Here is a 23,596-nt window from a genome sequence, read left to right as displayed (position 1 = left end):
AACCGACAGGTAGAGAGCTGCCGTCTCCCGGTGAGTTGCTGGCAATGCAGCGGACAGATTTAGTAAATATTGCGGTAGGCGCTTCATACTAAACAGCCTGATAAACTATGCTCACGTAACTTGGCTGTAGACTTGGGGTTCAGTAGTGAAACGTGGGCAAAGCGACCGCAGGAACAAACGGGAAATTCAACTGTCAGCTGGCCGGGAAAACCGCTCACACCACCCGGCTTCCGGGGATTCAGGGGCCGCATCGGTTGACGGCAGACGTCGGTCGGTAGCTCGGGGGATAAAGGGCGAACATCCACATCATCATCGCCGACATCCATCTGTCGTGTCCAGCCACTTCCGAGATGTCAAGAAAGCTACAAAGGACAGAAGTCTGCGCCGACTGCAGTGCGCCAGGTAGGGACGAGAGAAAATAAATCAAAAATAGATTCACTATACTGGAACAATACGTCGGGAGGGCGACATGGTGGGACAACAGGGCCGAGGTTGCTATCACTGTCAGCGGGTCCGCAGAGCAGGAAAACGGCCCGGGCTTCCGAGCGTCGCTTAGGCCCCAAAATAAACAGTGAAAAATAGGCGTGTTATTACAACGGGGGATATCTTTAGCTGATAGCTGCTCCCCAATGAGCAGCTTGATATGTATGTTAATTTGACCAAGGTCTTATGCGACCAGTTTGTTTGCTGCAGTGGGAGACCTGAGTGTCAGATTTATGTCGCCTTAGAGAGACGTTTGTTTTGATTTTCGTCACCGGGACAGACTTCTTAACACATTAGCTTAGCCCGGCTAACGAGCTGGCGATTTCGACTCACTTTTTTGTGTTGCTGGCTATTATTAAACATGTAGCGTACACATAATGTTAATGTACTAACAGATTATAATTATATTACTTTACTATGTGATATTTTAGCACTTGCCTGTAGCGTTTTGAGTTGTGTCTACCTGGCTAACGTTAGCTAACATAGCTAGCTAAGCTAACTTTGCTAAACGGCAAGTTATTGCAAAGCTGATTCAGCTAATGCGTCAGCTATCAGTCATTTTAACGGTTCCTGGCATGAGTTTTTGGTGATTGTCATGTATACGATTAAAAAGAATAACATAAACAGTTTCGTAGACTGAATATTCCAGGATATTAAGGTTATTTCACAGCATTTTTAATTTCTTAAATGTCAGTAATCCTGAAGAAATTTACTGGAGCAAATTCAGTTGAAAAAGCATCTCAAACAGAACAAACTGATGGAGCAAGATGTAGCTATTTATGTGTACACACGTCATCAGTCAGATATGAGTAATATGTTATATTCCTATTGTGTGTGTGACACATGTATGACCTATGTATGAACTTTCACATTTTAACCTCGTTTGCCCTCATCTCTGTTTGTCAGAAAGATACACAGAGGTGATGCTAAAATAACCTTGTTATCCACTCCTTTGCCTCTGCCTGGCATATGTAGCCTCACATGCCTTCATGTTTAATTTGAAGCTCTTCATTATCGGTGCTCCTGTGTATGTGTATGTGTGTTGCTTGCATCCATTCATGTGTACATGCATTACAACAGCTGCTCCCCCTGACAGCAGTGAGTTTTTGTGTAAAACTGTCTACAAGCTTTAGGGCCCTACTGCTCAGTGCTTTCTGGCTACACCTTGCTAATGATTTACGCCCTGAACCTATTCTCCGCAACTATAGGAGACTTCCTGCTTCAGCATCTGTATGTCTGTCCTCCTGTCCCTTCTCACCGCTTCTCCATGTTCAAAATCTGACATTAACCAGCCTCAGTTAAATGCCTTCCCTTGAATGCCATAGCAGCTTAAAGTATGATTTATGTGTGATGTCCCTGACAAATGAATCCTGTTAGGGAGAATGGGAATATGTGTTTTTGTTGTAAGACAATAGTTCATTTCCTTGGGTTTTTCTCTCAGCTTATTTGACTTGGCATACCTGTTACTATCTGTATACTTCCTCTCCTACCGTCAGCTCTGCATACACTCCCTCCTTAGACGACATATACACATATGCAGTGTGTTCTGCAAAATGCTGACCTAGCCACCGGTGACAGGCCACCTCCCTACCACCCAGCTTTGTGACATACAAGGGGATGACTCGATGGCATAGCTACAAAGAACGACTGATACACTCAGTCCTAGCCAAGCCTCAGGAGGAGACTTTAATGTCACACCATGGCAATCTGCATGGTTTATAGCAACAATGAATCATGTTGACATGATGGTAAACTCTCTTTTTGAGCATAGATACAATTGTACAAGAAACACTTGTGCAATCATTTAGTGCATTTAGATTGTGTAGGCCTATATAGTGTTTAATTGTCAAATGTCTCTCTTGCTGATGATGCTGTGACTGGGGTTTGGCCCAGTTTAAAAACATAATTCAAGGATTAAAACAGTATGAATAGAAATTAACCTAGTTGTGACTTGGGGGGGCTGTGAGTGGAGTGACATGTTGTTAATGGGTACTTAAAAACAATATCGCTTCCATTGTGAAATTTGAATAAACCCGTTTTAGTGTGAATGAATAGAAACTAACCAGTTACCAGTAGAATTATGGAAATGTACGCAGCATTTTAAATGTTTATTTCTGCAACAGTTGTGTAAAAACTTTAAATGTTACCATTCATTTAGCTATTGTAGTGTTTTCATGCAGGGTTAAGTGACAGTTATAAAAACAAATATCAATGCTGTATTGATGAACAATGCAAAATTTAGGCTAAATTATGTCATGCTGCAGATTTGGCCAATATGCTATTGCCAATAGACTAATAGCTTAATGGTGTAGCATTGTATTGATCCAGCGAGCCAAGCAGATAGCATAGCCTGTGGGAGTTTTTATATTTATTACACAGATTAAGGAATTAAATTGCTGCAGTCTGGCCTTTAAAGCCTACGGGCTACTGTTCTAAACTAGGCTGTAGCTCTTATCAAAGCCGTTTTGCATGTGCTGCTACTTTTTCTGCAGGCAAAAAGACTTACAGCATGTCAGTTCATCTGATGGACTATTTCAGCTCCATTAATACCCTCAGTCCAGACAGTTTTATCCCAGCCTGAGAGTGACTAATGCAGATAGTAGATGTGTATATGTTAATGCAGGCGTGATTGTGTGCCAGTAAGTGTGCATATATTTGTTTTGATATTGCAGACCGTGTTAGTTGTGAGCTGCTCATCACATCAGGGTCTTGAGGGCATAAACATGACCCAGACTCTATGACTAGCCTGCCAGTGTCAGTAGACTAGCATTGGTCTTAACTGCCTCCCTTCCCATCCTCACTTCATTCACTCTCATTTATCCCTATTTAAAGAAGAAGTTTCAGGTACTTTTCTTCAGTAGAAAAATGTGAAATTCCTCCTTGTTATATATATATATGTATATATATATATATATATATATATATATATATATATATATATATATATATATATATATATATATATATACTGTATATGTCACTGCAATAACACACCAAACAGACTAAAACAAATAGCAAATGTTGGTACAGAAACTTTAGACTACTGTCAAAAACTAGTAAATCTGACATTTGGCGCAGCCAGTGAGACATGACTGGTCTCATACCAAGCTGCTTATGACTGAAAGGTCATGTGTGTGTATGTCTATTGTAGCATGCACATGTTAGGAAGGTTTCCTTTACCATTGCATTATTAGTATTGTATAGTTGTAATATTTAGTGTAACCAGTGAAATATGATGTGGTCTTATAAAAAGTCTTCTGGCCTTGACTCTGACCTTCAGCCTTTCTAACTGCACTTTTTTTTTTCTCCATGAACTGAGGTGACTGTATTTGAATAATTCGCACAGGTTCTATTGAGCCCTCCGTTTGTAAGCACTTTTGTCAAAGCTGGTCTCTGTGCATGCATGAGTTCATTAGTGAGTAACAGTTTAAGGAGTGTGCTGTGCTAAGGGGAATTATAATACAGGCCAGCATATGAAATAGACAGTGTGTGTTGGTACTGTAGAAGCATGATCCGGCTTTATCTCGGTGTTCGGTGCCTCCACGAAATATCTCCCAACTGTAGCAAAGACAAATGGTTGATAATTCAGTGTTATCATGTATCTTTTCTGCATGTAATTGTATTGTAAAAAAAAAAAAATCCATTTTGAGATATTAGTGTTGAAAATTTTCATGTCTAAATACAGTAATGATTGTAAGTGAAATTTCACCAGGGTCAGTATCATAACACTGTAATTATTATTGCAAAATTACATTTGTCCTAATTTTGGATTATATTTTACTCAGAATTTCTCTTAATTACATTTATTTATTATGTTAAAACAGTTATTTTATAAAAAAAATCATACTCTTTAAAGTGCAAGTCTGCTTTGCTGTTAATGTGCATCATACATTACAGTTGCACATTGCTTTGTGACGTGTGACACTTGTACATTTAATTTGAATTTTGTCTGACAGAGGACTACCTCATGCGTTATGTTGTTACTCATCCCTGTGCTAGTCTCTGTGTGTGTGTATACATATCCACATATTTCATTAAACTCTTCTTACTGCAGGTGAGAAACTGAGAAAAGACTAAAAAGGAGCATATGTTTGATTTGACCTTGAATGAAGTCTGGGCAGGGTAGCAGCGTAGGTAGGGCACATCATCCAGAGGAAAAAAAATGACACTATGGAGTCCTGTTGTAGTAAAATATTCAGACCCCCCCCCAGCCCCCACAGTATATGACTTGGATATTGAGAGGTTTTAGTATGTAGAACACAGAGTCGAAGTGTTCATCCAGCCTCGGCTTAAGTGAATGTTGTAGTGAATTCTGTACAGCGCAGAAAGGTCTAACCAGCACACAGAGTGTGTTTACAAAGCTTGTAATACCATTCATCCATCTCTGTTTGTCTGTCAGATCCGGGCTGGACCAGTATCAACCGAGGGGTCCTGATATGCGATGAATGCTGTTCGGTCCACCGCAGCTTAGGCCGTCATATCTCCATAGTCAAGCACCTGAGGCACAGCGGATGGCCTCCCGCACTACTGCAGGTAAGGCTGAGAAAAGGAGAGTGAGGGGAAAAGTCAAATTAAAGGAGATACAGTACCTGAGGCTCAGAATACTTCAGGTGAGGACTAGTACAGACATCTCACTCAGCACTGATGTTTTTACATCTGTGTTCTAAAAAAAATCTATATATCTACATCTTGCTTTGGCTCTATTGATCATATCTGGCGTTGTCAGTGTCTCCAATCTGTCCACAATGCAGGTTGGGTAGTTAAATATTGCTTTAACTTTCCCTTGTAATTAAGAAGGTATGATTGGGGACAGTATAATGGTTCTATAACCTGTATAATTACTTCTTTAACCAATATAAGCAGTTTTGATTCCAAAACATGATGTTTTGCTTATCGATCATTCTAAAAGCAATACATTCAGGACATATAGTTTTGCATTAGGGATGTGCTGTGGCTTTACTTAACAAAATGTTCTTGTAATAGTGGCAACTTTCTGATGTGGCGGTGTACCATCACTCAGTCACTGATGTGTGTGTGTGTGTGTTTCAGATGGTTCAAACCTTGGCTAGTAATGGGGCCAACTCCATATGGGAACACAGTCTCCTGGACCCTGCTCAGGTGCAGAGCGGTCGTAGGAAACCCAACCCCCAGGACAAAGTCCAGTAAGTATGCTCCCTACAGGCTCAAAATACACAGAACAACACTATCACCTCTAATCAGCTTTGCTAGAGGAAATGATTATCTCTGCTGCATGGGAATGCTATATAAGCTTTCTGGAGATAATTGGTATTTTCAGTGCTGAAGAGCAATTGCACCTAGTTGTTCCTTAATGCCCTGTAAATATGAACAGTGAATCTTGTTCTGTTCTAATAGGGCTTTTTGTTTAACTTAATACAGGATAGGTTTTGTCAGTGTAGTGTTGTAGTGCTTTTTGGGGATGAAATATGGCTTTGGGAGATCAGGAGTTGGACCTGCTGGAAAAAATTCTAATAATTTCTCATTAGTTACATAAATGTTGAAGCACATTGTGCACAACCTCTTATATAACCTCCTATTGTATTGTATACTGTGTTTATGTGTCTGCGTATCAACTATATCCTTTACCAGGAAAGAGGTCCTATATTTATCAGCAGTGTCTGTATGATAATCAAAAGTACAATGTATAGAAACCCCGCTCAGGCTTTACTGAGAAACAGCAGGATTGCAGACGTGTAGTTCTTTACTCAAGACTTTATTTGATAAGACAGTGGGTTGATTTTTTTGTGATTTTTCACCTCACACGTAGAATAAAAAGAACAAAGGTGAAATCAAAGCATAAACTGTTTTTTTTTGTTTTGTTTTGGTTTTTTTGCTAATCGTCTGACCTTCTTCCCTCTGTCCAGTCCCACTAAGTCAGAGTTCATCAGAGCCAAATACCAGATGCTAGCCTTTGTGCACAAGCTGCCCTGCCGCGATGATGATGGCGTCACTACCAAGGACCTCAGTAAGGTGAGGGCTCGCTATTTTACGGCTGATGGGCCACAAATTACGAGTTCAAATTAATTAGCCTATATGGACGCAGCCATACTGTAGAACTGCATGTGTTAGCACAAATTATGTTTTATTTATAGATGTCAGTGTGAGACATCACACATAAACACGCACACTCACACAGACACACACACACATGCACACGACTGATAAACCCCCCCTGGCAGGAAGTGATCTGAATGACACAGCAGGATGTAATAATGATCTCTAATGCGTTGGAGCTCCATCGGGCTAATAAGGAGATTCTGCCTGTTTCTGTCTCTGCGTGATGTTTAATTTCCATCCCCTACTCTATTTCTCTCTCTCTCCTCTTTTTCCTCCCTCCCTGTGCCTCCCTTTGTTTCTCTATTAGCAACTGCACTCGAGTGTGCGGACGGGGAGTTTAGAGACGTGTCTTCGGCTCCTGTCCCTCGGCGCTCAGGCCAACTTCTTCCACCCGGTGAGGAAAAATCTACTCGCTGACTCACCCCATCTAGCAATTAGTGTTATTCAGCTGCTCTCTCTTTATGCTTTTGCCCTGACTCTGTGTGTGTATGTGTGTGTGTGTCTGTCTACCTGAACCTTCAGGAGAAAGGCACTACTCCACTCCATGTGGCAGCCAAGGCAGGCCAGATCTTGCAAGCTGAGCTGCTGGTGGTGTACGGTGCAGACCCCGGAGCACCTGACATCAACGGACGCACACCTATGGACTACGCTAGGTACATGACAGTGGAAATACATTTCATCAGTAACAGTTTGCTTTTAAATCGAATCTCAAACAGTAAAAAAGGTAAAAACATAAGAAAGCATTTCATCAAATAATTTGGGTGTGTCTGTGTGTTCCAGGCAGGCGGGCCATATAGAGCTAGCAGAGCGACTGGTTGAGTGTCAGTACGAGCTGACAGACAGGCTAGCCTTCTACCTTTGTGGCCGGCGTCCAGGTAACCCACTGCACCAGTTCATGAGCAGTTCACATGACCAAAGTTCCTCACTGTCATACTGCAGTAGAAGTTATCTAGTTATAAAGCTCCTCTCCTCTCCTCTCCTCTCCTCAGATCACAAGAATGGCCATTATATCATTCCTCAAATGGCAGACAGGTATGGACCGTGAGATTATTATTATCATTCTTAACGCATGTGTGGTTTGGTTTGATTGCACGAGGGATCATTGTTAATATACTTGAACTTCTGAGTTACCAGACATGCTGGATCTCCGTAGCATGGATTAATTGATACTGATGCAGTTTAGTATTATAACCAGAGGGTGGCACCATAGTATTTGTTACCCCACCCCCAAAAAAAAGAAGCTAAAAAAGGTCTCTGGCATCTCTAACAAAGCTGGCTGTTTCTTGTAAATGCCTATCTAAGCTATTACAGGTACCTCCCAATGATTTAGATACTTGAGGTGTGCTTGGTTTATTAATCCTCAACTGAAGGTTTGATTTGAAACGTCCAGAAGTGCACAGTCAGGTCACGATAAATCAAGTTCAGTATGACTTGGCTCAGCTTCTTTCAAATATCTGATGGGTGCTGGGTTTTCTCAGCTGAGTCAGAGCAGAGTCGAAGAAGCGGTTTAAAAAAAAATCTACAGACAGATAAACGTTTAAACCAAGCGCACCTCAAGATCTATTTGTCACCCAAGTGGGTCTTACTTTTGGGCTGCAGTCTAACCCCTTTTTGCATCTGTTCTGTTCTGGTGAATGGTTCCTCTTGATAATAACATTTAAAGCTGTTCTGATGTGGCTTCTCTACCCCTCTTTCTGTCTGTTTCTTCCTTTTTCTCACTCGTTTTCTGTTCTCTCCATTTCGCTGCGCTTGGTGGAGCCAGAGCTCGTCCTAAGTGCCCGACACAGAGGTATCTTTACTTTCCTTGTTCCTTTTTTTTCCAGAATTTCTCGCTTCATTCCAAACCCCCCCTCTCTCTCTGCTACACTGTCTTTTGTATATTTCCCTGTTGCACACTAGAGTAAGCCTAGCTCTTCTTCAGAGGTCTCACAGTAGGAAGAACAATGCTAGGTTGTAATCTGTTACCGCCAGAAAATAGAGCTGTGAAGTCACTTGTGAAGGGGGAAAAAAAAAATCTACATCACTAGAGGCTGTTAGGAAACTTTAGAGAGCCTCCTGCAGTCATCAAAACAAGTGTTTGTCCTGAAAGAAGTTGAGTCAAGGACCTTTAAAAGATGAGATCTGGAGACGTGGTTATAGTATACACTTTTAATAAGGAGCGGCATATAACATTTCATCATAAAGCATGTCTTCATAAGGTTAAGAAGTCTACTCGTATACATACAGTATGAACAGTATCTATCTGTAGCTTTCAAAACCACGATGCTCCCTGTCAGGGATTGTTCAGAAGGTTGTTTCCAGGTTAACATGACTCCAAAAGGCAGTCACTATTACATCAAGCGCTTTAAATCTAAACACCCAACATATCTCAATCCAAAATGTGCCCTCCCTCTCCCTGTGTCCCCTCTCTCTAGCTTAATATCCTTCCACCCACCTCCTCATCTGTCAGTCCTCTCTCTCCATCTCCATGTTTTCCACCCTCCCTCCCCCTCTGTCTCTTTATTCCATTGTATCTCTATGGTGCCTGTCTTATTGTCATCATCTGTGGTTTTTTTTTTTTTTTTTTTAGTCTGGACCTCTCAGAACTGGCCAAGGCCGCCAAGAAGAAGCTCCAAGCGGTGAGTGGAGTTGAATTGTGAGTTTAGGGTTAAGAGTTGTCCAGGTAAAGTTAGTTTCCAGACATTGGATGGAGCTAATTTTCTTTTAACTAATGAAAAAAGAGAAAAAGGATGATTAGAATGAAGATGATTATTAAAATTATAATATAATATTAACAATAATATAGGAATTTCTTTCTGTTCCTCGCCAGAATACTGTGTTCCCTCCAAGGCCTTCTGTTTAGACCAATAGAATGGCAGTAATTCAAAAACTGAGCCTCAAACGTCAGTTATCAACATTTGAAGATGACTCAATAGTTTTTTTTGGTCAACATGTGATGGCTGACTGGAGATGAGAGAGAATGCCAAATTTTGCAAATTGCAGCCTAGATGACTGTACTGTACTGTTTCCTCCGCTCTCTCTCTTGTTCTCTTTTTTTTTTTTACATTGATGTTCACATTAATGATACTCATGTCTGTGTGTGTGTGTGTGTGTGTGTGTGTCTGTGTGCGCGACAGCTGAACAATCGGCTGTTTGAGGAGCTGGCGATGGATGTCTACGACGAGGTGGATCGCAGAGAAAACGATGCGGGTGAGCTTCACGTCTTCCCCACTCAACTCTCTCTTTTATCCTATATATGGTAGAAACATCTGACTTTTTTTCCAATATGGAAACTAGACGCTCGAAGAAAACACCTCCTCGAGAGATCATTGACACGAAACTTTGAGAAGAAAGGCAGGGAGAGAAAAAGACATACAGAGAGAAAATATGTGTTTCGACAGAGAGTGAATCTGAAGGACAGAATGAGGAGGAAAGGAAAAGGACGCTTTGAGGAGGAAGGCCAAATGGAGTGAGTGAGGGAGGAGGAGAGACTCGAGTGAGGAAGTGCCTCAGAAATTCTTGAGTCTCTCTCCTCCTCCTCGGCTCTTTCTTCTCTCTTTTTTTTTTTTTTTTTTCCTTTTCTTCACTCCCTTTCCTTTAGTAGCAGTAGCAGTCAAATTGTGCTTTCTGACAGAAGCACCGCAGGTAAGTAGCAAGGCCACACACACACACACACACACACACACACCCACACTCAAACGCACACAGGGGGAGGGCTCAAAACACAACGCTGCATTAGAGGAATTCAGTTTTTACTGTACTTTGTTTATATCTGTACGTACGTGTGGGAGGATGAACCGGTTGTTTGGCTGCCTACGTTCCAGCCAATATGAGTTTGTTGCTTACACACACACACACACACACACACACACACACACACACACTCACACACACAGAGACTTATTTTTTGCCCTATGTTTGTGTCTCCAGTGTGGCTTACCACCCAGAACCACAGCACTCTGGTAACGGAACGAAGCGCAGTGCCCTTCCTACCAGTCAACCCTGAGTACTCTGCCACACGCAACCAGGTAAACCTCCACACACACATACATAGAGAGCAGGTGGCACGCATACAGCATACACACATACCACTCAAACTGTAGATATTTTTAAACTCTCGACAATTACAAAAGTGAGAAAAATTACAGACGAAAGTCAAAGAACTCGCAAGCGAAACAGACAAAATATAGCCTCGCTTGGAAAGTATATGTGTTTGGTGGGAATCCAAAGATGAGTGTGAAATTGACTGACTGTTCCTCAGCTGTGAGAAAGTAGGAAAGATGTAATCCATCTGTGTTTCTCTCTCTCTCTGTCTCTCTCCCTCCCTCTCTCTCTCTCCTCTTTCCCTCACTCTCCACACTCTGTGTGTGTGTGAGAGATAAATCCCATATGTCCTCTCACATAGTTTCACCTCATCTGTGTGGCTCATTAGTGTAAACATTGACTTTTAACACAGAAAAAAAAAACCCCCACACATCGCCATGTTTGCTCTGCCCTGATCTGGCAGTTCACTGTGGTCAGTAACTGCTGTCTATTTATGGTAGGGAACAGAAGAAAAACACAGTTGAACTTTTTACACAGTTTTTCCTTCCAAAGTGTTGTGTTATGAACAGTAAATCACTTTGTGTAATAATTCTAGTTTAACACTTATGTGGAAATGGACTTTTTGTTTTTTTGATTCTCTCTTGTATGGATGCCAGTATGCTAGTGTAATTACACGGTTTAAGTTTCTTTGCTCATGTGTGTGTGAGAACACTTGTGATTGTGTGTATTAGAGTGTGTCTTGCCAGTGTTCAGTATGACTGTGTTTTTCCACAGCACATGGCCGTTGACCACAGTCGTCACACAGGCACTGAACCACTGGCTGTGGGCTGGGTTGCATTTGTATACTGCACAACTCATGATAGAACTTTTTTACAAAATTTCAGACAGGCATGCCTGTGTGTGTGTGTGTGTGTGTGTGTGTGTGTGTGTGTGTGTGTGTGTGCGTATGTGCACATGTGTTAAAATAATAATTCAAATTCTAACTGCTGACTCCTTCTCCTTTCTTCTTCCCTCTCTCAGGGCCGTCAGAAGCTGGCGCGTTTCAACGCCCGGGAGTTTGCCACGCTCATCATCGACATCCTGAGTGACGCCAAAAGGAGACAGCAGGGGAAAGGTCTCAGCAGCCCTACTGGTGAGAAACTGGGAGGGGGTACAACATGGATGGATTTAAGGGCTAGAGGGACATATGGAGCATTTTGAAGAGGAGCAGAAAACAAGGCCAGACTTACAGAAATATCTTTTTGTTCAATAACGTGGAGTTATACAGCTTTAAAACATTTGATCAAACATTTTGTAAGCAAATATGATTAATAGCTGCAAGCAGCAACACGACAAATGGGATCCAATCCAGAAATTTAGTGAAGAAGAGAAAAGGTGTGATTTCCTCAGAGACCGAGCAGTATATTTATATCTGTATTGAAATGTGACTTACATCTGCTGTATCTAACAACTGCATTGGAGAACCCTGCTAAAATAAACAAGAAAGAAAAGCTGCCGAGAGAGAGATGACAGGAGAGAGAAGTGCTGATATTCTGTATATTGACTGAACTTTTTTTTTTCCCCTCAGACCCGTTGGACTTAGGCATTGATGATGACCAGCATGACTATGACAGTGTAGCCTCTGATGAAGACACAGACAGCGAGTTAACCACCCAGAACAACAACAACACACAACGCAGCAACCGCGCAAAGGTATCGCACTTGAACACGTAGGACATACCCAGAAAAAACAATTTACATCTTGCCACATGCACACACATCACAAAGCTAACACCTAGAATTAATACAATACAATGCAACCTCATCGCCATGGTAACATCTCTGCACATTGACACACTTGTAGTTTTTAAATATTTGAATTTTTTCTACGAATGTGCTCAACAATTCAGTCGTGTTCCAATAATAAAGTAGTTGCATCAGCTATAGCGAAGCTTTTCCACGTTTTTCCTCCTTATGACTGCTTGTCCCAGCATGCTTTGCGGGGAGTGGCCACGATGAGGGCTGCCACATAGCTCCTGAGTGACATCACCATCTATTCTGGGTCCTTGTCAGAGAGGCATTGTTCATACAGGGAGGGAGGGAGGGAGGGAGAGAGAGAGAGAGTGAGTGTGTGTAGTGGGAGGGAAGAGAAGAGGAGACGGAGCAAGAGAGAAAGAAAGGAAAAATGGTGCGGGAGTGGTAGAAATGAGACAAGTAAACAACAGCTCAACCAGTAACTATCTCGTTTTCCTGTGGACTTGTTTAGCTCAGCAGGCAAAAACTCCGACAAACCACAAGTTCCACTCCCATCTCCACCCTCGAAATATGCGCATTCATTATTTTGTTTCGCTCTTAGGTCAAAAGTTATTGTATTCACTTATAAAGTATATGGTGTTATCTGTAGTAAGTAGGTGGATTTGGGTGCATGAATGAGAAAGGAAGAGTATTGTAGAACAGGGAGTGGTATAGAACAGTTTGAGCTTGCTCCAGGGTCACAGGACGTTTGGGGCGGATGGTGCATTGAGAGCAAGAACTAAGGCTCTACTGTCTATATGTGTGTGATCAGCTGTAGTGCTGGCCTCAAGGCTGCTGGCCAGGCCTCTTCCCTTTTACACAGTAGTAAGCTCTGTTTTGATCTAGCTCAAAGGGCACAGATTTGTATATCCCCATATCATACATAAGAAATGGTTTTACAAAACAGGTTCTATGAGTGAGATTAACACTGAAGACGTTATACTGTAGGTGGTCCACATAGGTTTTGTACCCTGGAATAGCTTCACAATGATCATGATATCTGTTTCCTCACTTTGTCTGTCTTTCTACTCGTCCGTCCACCTGTTCGTGCGTCCTCAAATCAATCCAGAGTATGGACTCGTCGGACTTGTCAGACGGGCCCATCACCCTGCAGGAGTACCTGGAGGTGAAGAAAGCTCTGGCCTCCTCAGAAGCCAAGGTGCAGCAGCTGATGAAGGTCAACAACAACCTCAGCGAGGAGCTGCGGCGGCTCCAGAAGGAGGTAGGGAGTACAGAGAGAGGGGGGAGGGAGGGAGGGGCAAAATTACGTTGGGCCACAAATCATGCAAATAAGGTCAGAATTTCAACCAGAAGAGAAATAATGAATACAAAGTAGGAGAGAAATCAAAGTGGAAGTTAAGACATTCGACTTATTATTTCTTATCTTTTTTTTTAATGATAGTGGAGAGCCACAGGGGGCATGTAAGAGAGATTAGATGATGCAAGAAAGCCTGGCATGATTTCCTTCTTAGAAAGCTGTACATAAAAATCTCAAAAGTCAGATAGGGCACGATGACTAGATGATGGGGTGAATGAAGAATCAAAACAAAGTGACAGAGACAGGTTGGTTGAGAAGGAGCGATCGATTCAGACAGAAGGAGGGCAAGATGATGGAGAGACAAGTGAATATTTGAATATCTTTACAAGCTGAAGTATTTTTTCTGACAGGGTGTCATTTTCCTACATTGTTGTCACTGGAAGATGTATTCGGTGACAGCTTTCCAGCGTTATCTAGAAACTAAAGCAGCTGTCATTCTAATGTGGAGTTTCGATGTTGCAAATACTGGTTCCAATTTTAGCTGTCATTTTTAGTTTGGGCAGTTTTTTACTTAATAACACTCATCTGTTGTGCACTGTCGCTTCATTTGGTTTCTTGTGAGTCATGTCATCAACATTAGCTCATTGTATTCATTAGTGGCTGCCGGTGTCGGCTCATCTGACCCATGATTCATTCATGTGCTCATGTTGTCACTTGGCTGAAGATATAGTGAAGAGGCAAACAACAAACTGCAAACAACAAATAATGTCAGATTAGATCAGGGATGGGCAACTGGCGGCCCGCAGGCCACACGCGGACCCCGTCCTCACTCAGTGCGGCCCACCAGTCAGTTTCCGAATATCAATAAGTTGCTCGTTTCACAGGTGTTGGAAGCAAGCGGACCGTTTGACCACATTTGACCAGGATCCCAATTGTAATTATACCGTCCACTGATAGACGGCGCTCCCTCGAAACACGCTGTAGCCAAGCAACCGCTTTGCACACGATCTCGTCTTGGTCTCGCCAGGCCTCTTCCGCAGTGACACACGACGACGAGAGACATGAGCGGGCGAAAAAAGAACCAAAAGAACCATGTCTTCCAGATCCTGTTCAAAGCAGGCTTTTCATCCAACCATTAAAATTTGACACACTTTCCTGCCTGTGAAGAGATGCGCAATGACGCCCCTGAATGAAAGAAAACATTTCTCAAGCACAGATCTGACATAGAAACACTGCAGCAGCACTTCAAGGGCCACTTTCAAGATTTCTACGCCATGCTGCCACAAATTGCGTTATTCACTGACCCCCTCTCTGCTAGCCTGAGTCCCACTTCCCACTCCTGAGGGACTTTGCACTCTCAGTGGCCAGCATGTTTGGGAGCACTTAGATCTGCAAGAGCAGCTTCTCAATAATGAAGCACATCAAGTCAAAAGAGAGAAACAGGCTGACAGATAGATGAAACTGTCCCAGCTCATGCAGATTGGATGCACTGACACTGACATTGACATCCAGTCTATTGTACACCAACAGGAGAGGCCACGAGTATCTCATTAATACAGAATATATACTGATCCACCTGTGGGTGAGGGTCAAGGGCCTTTAGGATAAATGCATGCTTATTTGAAACATGTCATGGAAGGGGAGGGCAGAGTAGAAATGCACTACAAATTGCACTGAAATAATGGTGACTGTGTACTTCTACCGGTTTCCTACCAGTGGAAGTACACAGTCACAATCTGGCCCTCTGGTAGTGAGGATAAAAATTTGTGGCCCTCCCTACCATCAAAGTTGCCCATCCCTGGATTAGATGGTAGTCAACAGGCACCTTAGTGCAGGTGAGCTCTCATTTCCCCTCATTGACCCCCTGAGAGCAAGCTAGGTATACACAGGTATGTAGCCCTCCACTCCTTCCCCAAGACCTAATCCCTGCCTCATCATGTAACCTGTTCAAGTGTCTTTATCACACATCCCCCTCTCCCCATTACTGATATGAGTTAATATGTGAAGCCCTGTATGACCCTTCTACTGTACCTGTGATTATGAATGCTTGTCTTTGACCATTCAGTTGACACCCCCCCCCCCCCTCCCCTCCCTTCAACCTCCCCATGTCCCTCCCTCCATCCTCTCATCCCTCCCTGCTCCCTTCCTCCTCTCCTGTAGATCACACGGATGCAGACAGAGAACAGCGCGCTGCGGGGGGGCCAGCAGGCTGGGGGGGCAGCTGGCCATGGGGTAGGGGGGCCTGGAGGAGGAGGCCATTGGCCAGGGGGCGGGATGCGAGTAGGAATTGGTGGAGGGGGTCTGTGTGGATTCGGGCCAGGAGCTGACCCCCCGGGGCTCTCGGTGCCCTCCTCGGTCACCCCCCACTCCCATCCCAACCGGAGGGACCGCCAGGCCATCTCAATGTACGAGCCAGGGGCGGCCCCCGGCCCCACGGCCCATGGTCCCCCAGCCCTGGACCGCCTGCAGCCCCTCAACACACCCAGCGTAAGTTAGAACTCCCCCAGCCCCCTTTCCACTTCCCACCTTCCTTTGGGTGGCCCTCATGGGTGCTCGTCCAATCCTTATCTCTCTATTTCCCTTTGACTCCTCTCCCCCTGCATCTCAGTTCCCAATCTTTCTCTTTTGAAAGGTCCAGTTGTGCATGATCCCCTCATTTAGATGTGGCGTTGTAGCACCAGTGTCAAAAACGATCCGACATAATTATGTGCTTTTTAACACCATGAAGGGGGGAAAGTGCACAAGTGTGACCTGAAGCAGAAAGATGGAAAATAGGGATCATCTTGTCTGTTCTGTTGCCTGGTGATGCCTCTAACGCTCCTCTCTCTAGCCTGCTCTGCACCCTTTGACATTTACATTTTCAACCCTTTTTGACCTCCCAGTTAGCTCTCCTGCTGCCGGACAGCTGATTGGTCTGGAGACGCTGTGATCATACATGTGCACGTGAAACACACACACACACACACACACATACACGCAAAGGGAAAGTTTGACAGACCAGATCAACTAGTAGCTAACTAGGATGAAAAGGTTTCTCCAAACAGTGGGTCCTCACCTGGTGTAGATAGAGCATTCACCAACATCTGACCATAAGTGGGTCTCCAGTTCAGCATCTCCTTACACAAAGATTTACCTGTTTTGTCTGTTTTCTTTCTGTCTGTCTGTCTCTTCACCTGTCTGTCCCTTGTTCACTGCAGTGCAGCCGTGCATCCTCCGGATGTAAGCATTCTGTCTGTCATTGCAATGTTTGCCATTTCATTTTCAAATATAGGATCCTCTCACACTAGGCATCACTTTTGCTTTTTATGCTTTCTAATATTGGAGATCAACATTAGTGTAAAGTATGTGCGTAGTCGTTTAGATGTTAGTTTAGTTGATACTGTCGGTTGGATTTCAGTGTTAGCTGTAGAGGCATATGGTCATGATTAGGCAATGGGTGAGCTGCCGAGTTGATCTGGCGCTGCTCTCACTGGCTCGTTCATCTCGGTTTTCTGCTGTTTTATAAAAACATCTCCTCTCTCTGTCCCCACACTCTTTTTTTTCCCACCTGCCTATTTCTTCATCCATCTCTTTCTGCTAATCTTTCTTTCCTCCATCTCTTTGCCCATGCATCTCTATTTCTCCTCTCACCCCTCCTCCTCTATCCATTCTTGTCTTCCCTTCTCTCTTCACAGGTAAGGAAGGGTAGTACAGGAGGTCCAGCACCGTACGGAGGCCATCATCTGTCTGGATCTACAGAGATGGGCAGATATATGGTGAGTTCTTAAAGTTTACAGTTTTTGATTCTAGGGTGCTTTTCCAAACCTTCATGATGCTGCGCTGGATCAAGTCAGGAAGTTAAGATTAAAGACTTGTTGTCTATATATATATTGTTTTTTGAAAATCTAGTCTTCTATATGTTACTATATTTTTTTCAGAAAAGCAACCACAGTGCATTTTAGTCAAAAGATTCACTGAAAAAATTGCTATAAAATGTTTTGTCATTTAGCAGACTTCTTGTTGAAATAATCACAATCACAACATTCATGCATGCATCATTGTGAGAGTGTCTGTTTTATCTGGTATGTGGGGCTACTGGGAACTAATGCTTTAACTATGTGGGTGGTGGAGGCATCATTAAGCTGTATGAGAGTGAGAGGCACAGTAGGTTTGGTGAGATGGGTGATAATCGTAATGATGTAGCATGTTGTCGCTGTGTTTCCCTCCGCAGGTGCCTAAAACGGAGAAGCACGGCAGCGGCACTGACAGTGACTATGACAACACACAAACATACGACCTCTCACTAAGGTCAGACTCATTGCAAGTCATTGTACACAGCAGCGTGTGTGTGTGTGTTTTTCTACAGCTTTTTGGACATAGTTTAACAGATTTAAAACAGGATTATCTGTGTTTTATACATGTTTCCTTTAAATTAAGTCTGAAATTTCTTAACCTATCTGTTGCTTTTTGTGTTTTCTTGATCGCATCAGAGTTTAATTAAATGTGAGACTATGCAATACTTAAAATGTGGGTCACACATGGATTGGGGGGAGGGATTCACACCAACAGTTGTTAGTGAGAAAATGAGGGCCAGACAGTCTCTTAAGATGCTGAACACCTAAAGTGTTGAGATGCTGCAGCGGCAGACAGAATGTCCTCTGTCACCTCTCCTCGTCGGTCCAAGGTGTTAATTAAAGTGTATTTATGTTTCTCTTTTCAGTATGGGTCGCAGCAGTGAGGAGGAAGGCCGTGGGGAATCTGAGGAGGGAGGAGGCGGGGAGGCAGGGGAGCCTGACCCCACCTTGCCCTGCACAGAAGATGTCATACTGAAGACTGAGCAGGTGACCAAGAACATCCAGGAGCTGCTCAGGGCGGCTCAGGAGTTCAAACATGACAGGTAGGTGAGACTCACACACATCAGTGATGTATAAAAGTGACACTGAAGACATTTTGTCAGCCTTAAAATAAACACTACTAATTCTATCCTTGCTGACAAGTGCAGCCCGATCTTCTTAATTAGATGACACTGAGATGTCACAGGAACATTTGGGACAAAAAACCCATCTTTTTTTAACAGATATTCTGTTACATTTATACACCAACATTAACAACTGCAGCAGCTGAATGCAGCTGTTAATGTTGCTTGGAATGGTCTAGCTCACTAGGTTTCAAAATTGTGCACTCATGGTTTGGTCGTACAGACTGGGTCAAATAATAAACACATTTAGACTAGTCCAGAGCATCAGTGAATTGCAATTTATTCAAGAACAACTATGTTGCCTCAGTTATTGTGCCAGCTTCTAAGTAAAATAACAAACGTCCTTCTCCTTAGTTTTGTTCCGTGTTCTGAGAAGATCCACTCTGCTGTCACTGAGATGGCCTCACTCTTCCCCAAAGTAAGTTCACTGGACTCATGTTTCATTTCTCTTACTTCACCTGTATCACTGTCTTTGTCTGGCTGTTATTTATCTACCTCCATATGTTTATATCCTCCACCATGTGAGGTGAGTTTTGATGCCCTTCTTTTCTCTGTAGCGCCCTGCGTTGGATGCGGTCCACTGCTCCCTCCGACTGTTGGCTTCCAGTGCCTCGCGGTTGCAGGTGGAGTGCCGTAAGGCGGCGCCTACGGAGCCCGGGGCCCCTGCAGTGGACTACCAACTCCTCACTCAGCAGGTCATCCAGTGCGCCTACGACATCGCCAAGGCTGCCAAGCAACTGGTCACCATCACCACCCGCGAGAAGAAGCAGTGACCCAACAAATGCATGGATGGATGGCGAAGGAAGAGGGAGAGAAAGTATCAAAAGTGGGCTAAGAGGGGTGGGATGGGCTATTAGAAGAGGAGGATAGAGGGAAATTATGATCACACTATAGACGGAAGGACGAGGGAGGGGGAGTGACCAAGAGAATGATGGGCGCAATGAGGAAAGTTTGGAATACGAATGGAAAGGAATCAGATGAAAGCAAAGAGCATTGATTGTGAAGTAGAAACACTACAGAAGAAAAAGGAGAAATTCCACAATCGTGGAAGCGTGAAGCGAAAGTAGGGAAGGACAAACGGAAGGATCCAAAGTGGGAACCACAGCCTGCAGCAAACTAAATAAACTGTTGGAATCAGATGTGTATAATAAACCGCTTTAACTGTGATACGCATACCTGGAATACAATGATGGTGATGTACAGCGAACCGAATCCTGAGATGTTACTGCTTTATTTATTCTCCCCCGTCACTCGTCGTCCCTCCCTCTCCCCGTTTACCGGAAACCAGGGAGGGCGGAGGCGTCACGTCGCGTGAGAGGGCCCGAAGACGTTCCACACCATCTCCGTCCCTCCATCCCGTGAGGAGTCAGGACGTTCTTCTTCTTCTTCTCCTTTTCCTCTCTGGCCCACTCTTTTGCCCCTCTCTCCCTCTCCAACCAGACACGAGGGCCCCTCTGTCTCCTATCCCGTCCCAGACAGGATGAGCTTGCGGTGCAGAGAAGGGACCCCCCCCCTCCCCTCTCCCCCTCCTCCACCCCTCCCCAGGACCCATCTAGCTCCACCCTACTCCACACCCCACCCAGGCTCTCAGATGCTTCTTCCTGGGTGATCTTTTGCAGGGGGCTCCAGCTTTTTTCCAACCCATCACCCCCCTCCCCCCCCCTGTTGTTGGTGGTACACAGCATGATCTGGCATGTTTTATTTCTTTCCTCTCTCTCTTCTTTTTCTCTGTTTTTTTTTTTTTTTTCCTCGTTCTTTTGAATATGCAGATTGGGTTGGTCTGCACATCTGAGGACAAAAATGACTGACTTACAAAAACAAAACACTTACACTGGAATAATTGTGATTTATTGTTATTGTTTATCATGCCTATTGTTTTTTTTTTGTATTGATATTTTTACTGACTGTCATCTTGATTTAACTGTTTATGTATGTTTATTTCATTGTCTCAAATATGATTCTCATTTAGTGGAATAGGGAGACAGGTGGGAGTATGTGCTCAACCTCTTACTGGGATTTAAGTAAAACATGCACACATACACTTAAAAAAAAAAATAACCTGTGAAGTGGTCCTCAACATTTCTCAAGCACTCCTTTCCTGGGTGACAGTTGAGGTTGATTTAGTTGTTTTTTTTGTTTGTTCTTTTATTTTGTGATATGTCCTGTGGCCAAGGGGTTAAACAGTTGCCAAAGGGGAGACAGTGTTGGGAGAGATCCGCTTTTACTTTAGATTTTTTTTTCTGTCAGAGCGAAAGCCCCTTGGTGCGTTATGACAGGACCTGGATCAAGATGTTCTTTCACGAATCCTCAGCTGTCTTTGCGCTTGATTTATCTCACGGTTTGCCTCATTTAATAGAGCCAGTGGAATCATCTCAGAATCAATCCTGTCTTCTTTTTCGCTAGATGACAAAATCAGGCGCACCATTAGATCCAGTTTGAGGATTAAACCCACCCAACCCCCACCCCACCCCGCCCCCCCTAAGTCTTGCTTTAAAACAGTATCTTATTAACACCGCGGGTGTGCTGCTGGCTGCTTGTGTTACACGGCAGCCGTTATTTGCATGCATGTTCAGTCACATTCAGTTGATACAAATACTTGTTTGTTGCAGTTAAGCTTTAAGTAGACCTGTGGAAAGCACCAGATCTTAGCAAACCTGGAACATAAATATGGTGAGAAGATACTCATTGTGTTATTTCATTTGAGGAAATATGTTCATTTGAAATGGATTTAGCCACCTCATATGTGCTTGATTTAGTTTGCCATGTATATATATTTTTTTTCTCCATTTTTTTCAGACTGTCTGGCAAGCACAATCAAGCCCACATTCTGTTTTTTTTTTGTTTTTTTTTCCGATTAATTCTCTGTCACGGCCTGCTGATCTGGGCCACAGAAGTTGTCACTTCGAGCTCACTGTCTCTGAACTCTGCCAATGGGAGACAGCATTGGGAACAAAGATGTTTTTCTTGTTTTGTTTTTTTTGTTTTTTTCAAAAAGATAGCGCACTTAGCCTACTGTAGGTGTTAAAGCTTGTTGTACTGTGCCGAACAAATATGGTCATATCTGTAACAAAGGATGCAGATGGGATCTAACAAGTCCTTCCTGGCTTCCTGAAGGACCGTCCTCTTCTAGTTTAGATTCACCTCTTAATGATTCTCCAGCTGGTTTTTTCTCAAAGTGTTTGTGGCTTTAATAGTTGCTCGTTCTTGCATCGGTCTGTTCTATAATCATGCTCAGTGCTCAGAAGACCTCCGCACATTAAACACGGTCCTCATCCTCTTAAAAAGCAGTCACATCTCAAGTCGTCTTTTCTCGTATCGCTGCCTTTTAGCAAGAAGCAATTAGACCTTAATAAGCCCCAAGCACTTTGAGAGATTGATGCCAAACCACCTACAGCACTTCTCTGTCCACTTTAGTCATGTTTAGGTTTTTTTTTTTTCTTTCTTTCTTTTTTTTTTTTTTGTGTGTGTGTGTGTCCTTTCCCCCGATCATCACCTGGGGTCTGTGACTGTCAAAGTGTTCCTCAGTCTCTGTAGGGGAGGTTGGATTGTTCGCTCTGTTCCCTGTCAAAACAAGTCGTGTCCAGAAGACTCTTGAAATGTATCGTTGTTTGATATTGAATGCCTTTGCACATCATCATCTCCTGTTTGACTGGCTGAGTTACAGTGATGTTGTACTGACTGCTGAAACAACACAAATACTTCCATACACACACACACACACACACACTAACACAAACACAAACACACGGGGGCCAGTAGAAAAGCTTGTCCCTTCAATCATGATCGCCCAAGTTTTAGACTAGAGCCATATATATGAACATATATTTTCATGCTATATTTTATATTAAGCTATATGTTAGGGTTATGTTTGTGAGATATTTATGTATATTTGTCGGCCAAAGTGGGCTTCAGGCTGCGGGATCTGTTCACCAAATCTACAGGAGGCCCTTAAGTCTTGACACCTGATGTACTTGTAGGTATTTTAAGTCTTGTGAGTATGGTTACGCTGTGGTATTTCCCCTCCTGTAATGTCATATTGTACATATTAACGATCCTACTAGAATCCACAGGAAGCAAAGAGCGAGAACAACAGTTTGATCTAGCGGATTACTAAACACCGTGGTATTAGTTGCACTATTTTCAAACACCAGCTGGGTGAAGTAGGATCTACATTATGTACCGCACTCTCCCAAAGGTCTTAGTTCGAGTACATTAGGTGCAGGACGCAGGGGTTTTTTACGTGGGATGGTGCAATAGGAAAGGTCTGAAGCGCACTTCAGCTTAGCACTACAGTCATCTCAGAACGGCGGGAGGAGGGTCTAAAAACGCACATGGCCCGCTCCTTTCCCCCCGATTTAGCGGACACTACGTAGGGTGCCTCTAGTGTGAATGTTAAAAACGCTTCCGTCAGTTTCATGCCCGACACACTTTCTACATCTTCATCATATCCAGAATTTAGCACACACTTTCCAAAAGTCAAACTAACACCCCTCACCAGTTGGACCAAGCCTTCCACGAGTACAAACATGAAATTTTTTTCAGCCAGTGAATTATACAAACACACTTCTGATACTCAGCCACGGGCAGTGCACTGTGGCCTGTACTGTTGCTGTCCCTGTGTCTCTTCACAGCTCTACACTTTGGGAGATGGGTGACGGGAGAGTTATCTTTTAACAGAAGACGTTAAAAACTGTATAAAGTAGAGAAAACAATGACTTAAAAGGTCAATCGTAATGGAAACTCATAAGCTGTACATTTGTAATAAAATAATAAAACAAGTTAATTGTCCTGGGTCTGTCTGCATTTTCTTTCTTCTTACTGTGTGGATGGTCAATCAAACAGCTGACTGGATGTGCATGTGTTTCTCTGTGATGAGTAAGGACAGTTTCCTTCAACACTCAATGTCCAAACATTTCAGCATTAAGGGCCAAAGTTTTATAGGTTGATGCAATTGGACGCTTTCAGCAAAAAGCCTCATGTTAAGTTAATTAAATCTTTAATACAAATTAGTACAGAGTGCCAAACAT

At 43.3% G+C, this 23,596-nt stretch overlaps 1 protein-coding gene across 3 annotated transcripts; it reads left to right on the top strand.

Annotated features, from left to right (window-relative positions):
• The first annotated feature begins 17 nt into the window (after positions 1 to 17).
• git1 (G protein-coupled receptor kinase interacting ArfGAP 1) lies at positions 18 to 23,357 on the top strand. Of its 3 annotated transcripts, XM_067594157.1 has the most exons (21): positions 18 to 402; positions 4,883 to 5,016; positions 5,533 to 5,645; positions 6,366 to 6,471; positions 6,866 to 6,952; positions 7,081 to 7,211; positions 7,339 to 7,433; positions 7,548 to 7,590; positions 8,321 to 8,347; positions 9,128 to 9,176; positions 9,675 to 9,747; positions 10,468 to 10,565; positions 11,602 to 11,713; positions 12,149 to 12,273; positions 13,424 to 13,576; positions 15,773 to 16,099; positions 17,287 to 17,367; positions 17,823 to 17,899; positions 18,312 to 18,488; positions 18,924 to 18,987; positions 19,127 to 23,357. In XM_067594157.1, exons 1-21 carry the CDS (start codon positions 351 to 353, stop codon positions 19,340 to 19,342), a joined length of 2,340 nt encoding a protein of 779 aa, XP_067450258.1. In that variant the 5' UTR covers positions 18 to 350; the 3' UTR covers positions 19,343 to 23,357. The 3 variants fall into 3 exon arrangements, with proteins under 3 accessions (XP_067450258.1, XP_067450259.1, XP_067450260.1); XM_067594158.1 differs by lacking the exon at positions 8,321 to 8,347 and having other exon boundaries at positions 20 to 402; XM_067594159.1 differs by lacking the exon at positions 15,773 to 16,099 and having other exon boundaries at positions 20 to 402.
• Positions 23,358 to 23,596: the final 239 nt, after the last annotated feature.

The sequence above is a fragment of the Thunnus thynnus genome, chromosome 7, assembly GCF_963924715.1.
Source record: "Thunnus thynnus chromosome 7, fThuThy2.1, whole genome shotgun sequence".
NCBI classification, from domain to species: Eukaryota; Metazoa; Chordata; class Actinopteri; order Scombriformes; family Scombridae; genus Thunnus; species Thunnus thynnus.
This window is presented reverse-complemented; position numbering and strand designations above follow the sequence as displayed.

Excerpts from the sequence above, each read along its gene's own strand:
- git1 (XM_067594157.1), top strand. The coding sequence starts at position 351 with ATGTCAAGAAAGCTACAAAGGACAGAAGTCTGCGCCGACTGCAGTGCG. Across the intron at positions 12,274-13,423 it reads AACGCAGCAACCGCGCAAAG|AGTATGGACTCGTCGGACTT; the intron begins GTATCGCACTTG and ends AAATCAATCCAG. Across the intron at positions 17,368-17,822 it reads CAGAGATGGGCAGATATATG|GTGCCTAAAACGGAGAAGCA; the intron begins GTGAGTTCTTAA and ends TTCCCTCCGCAG.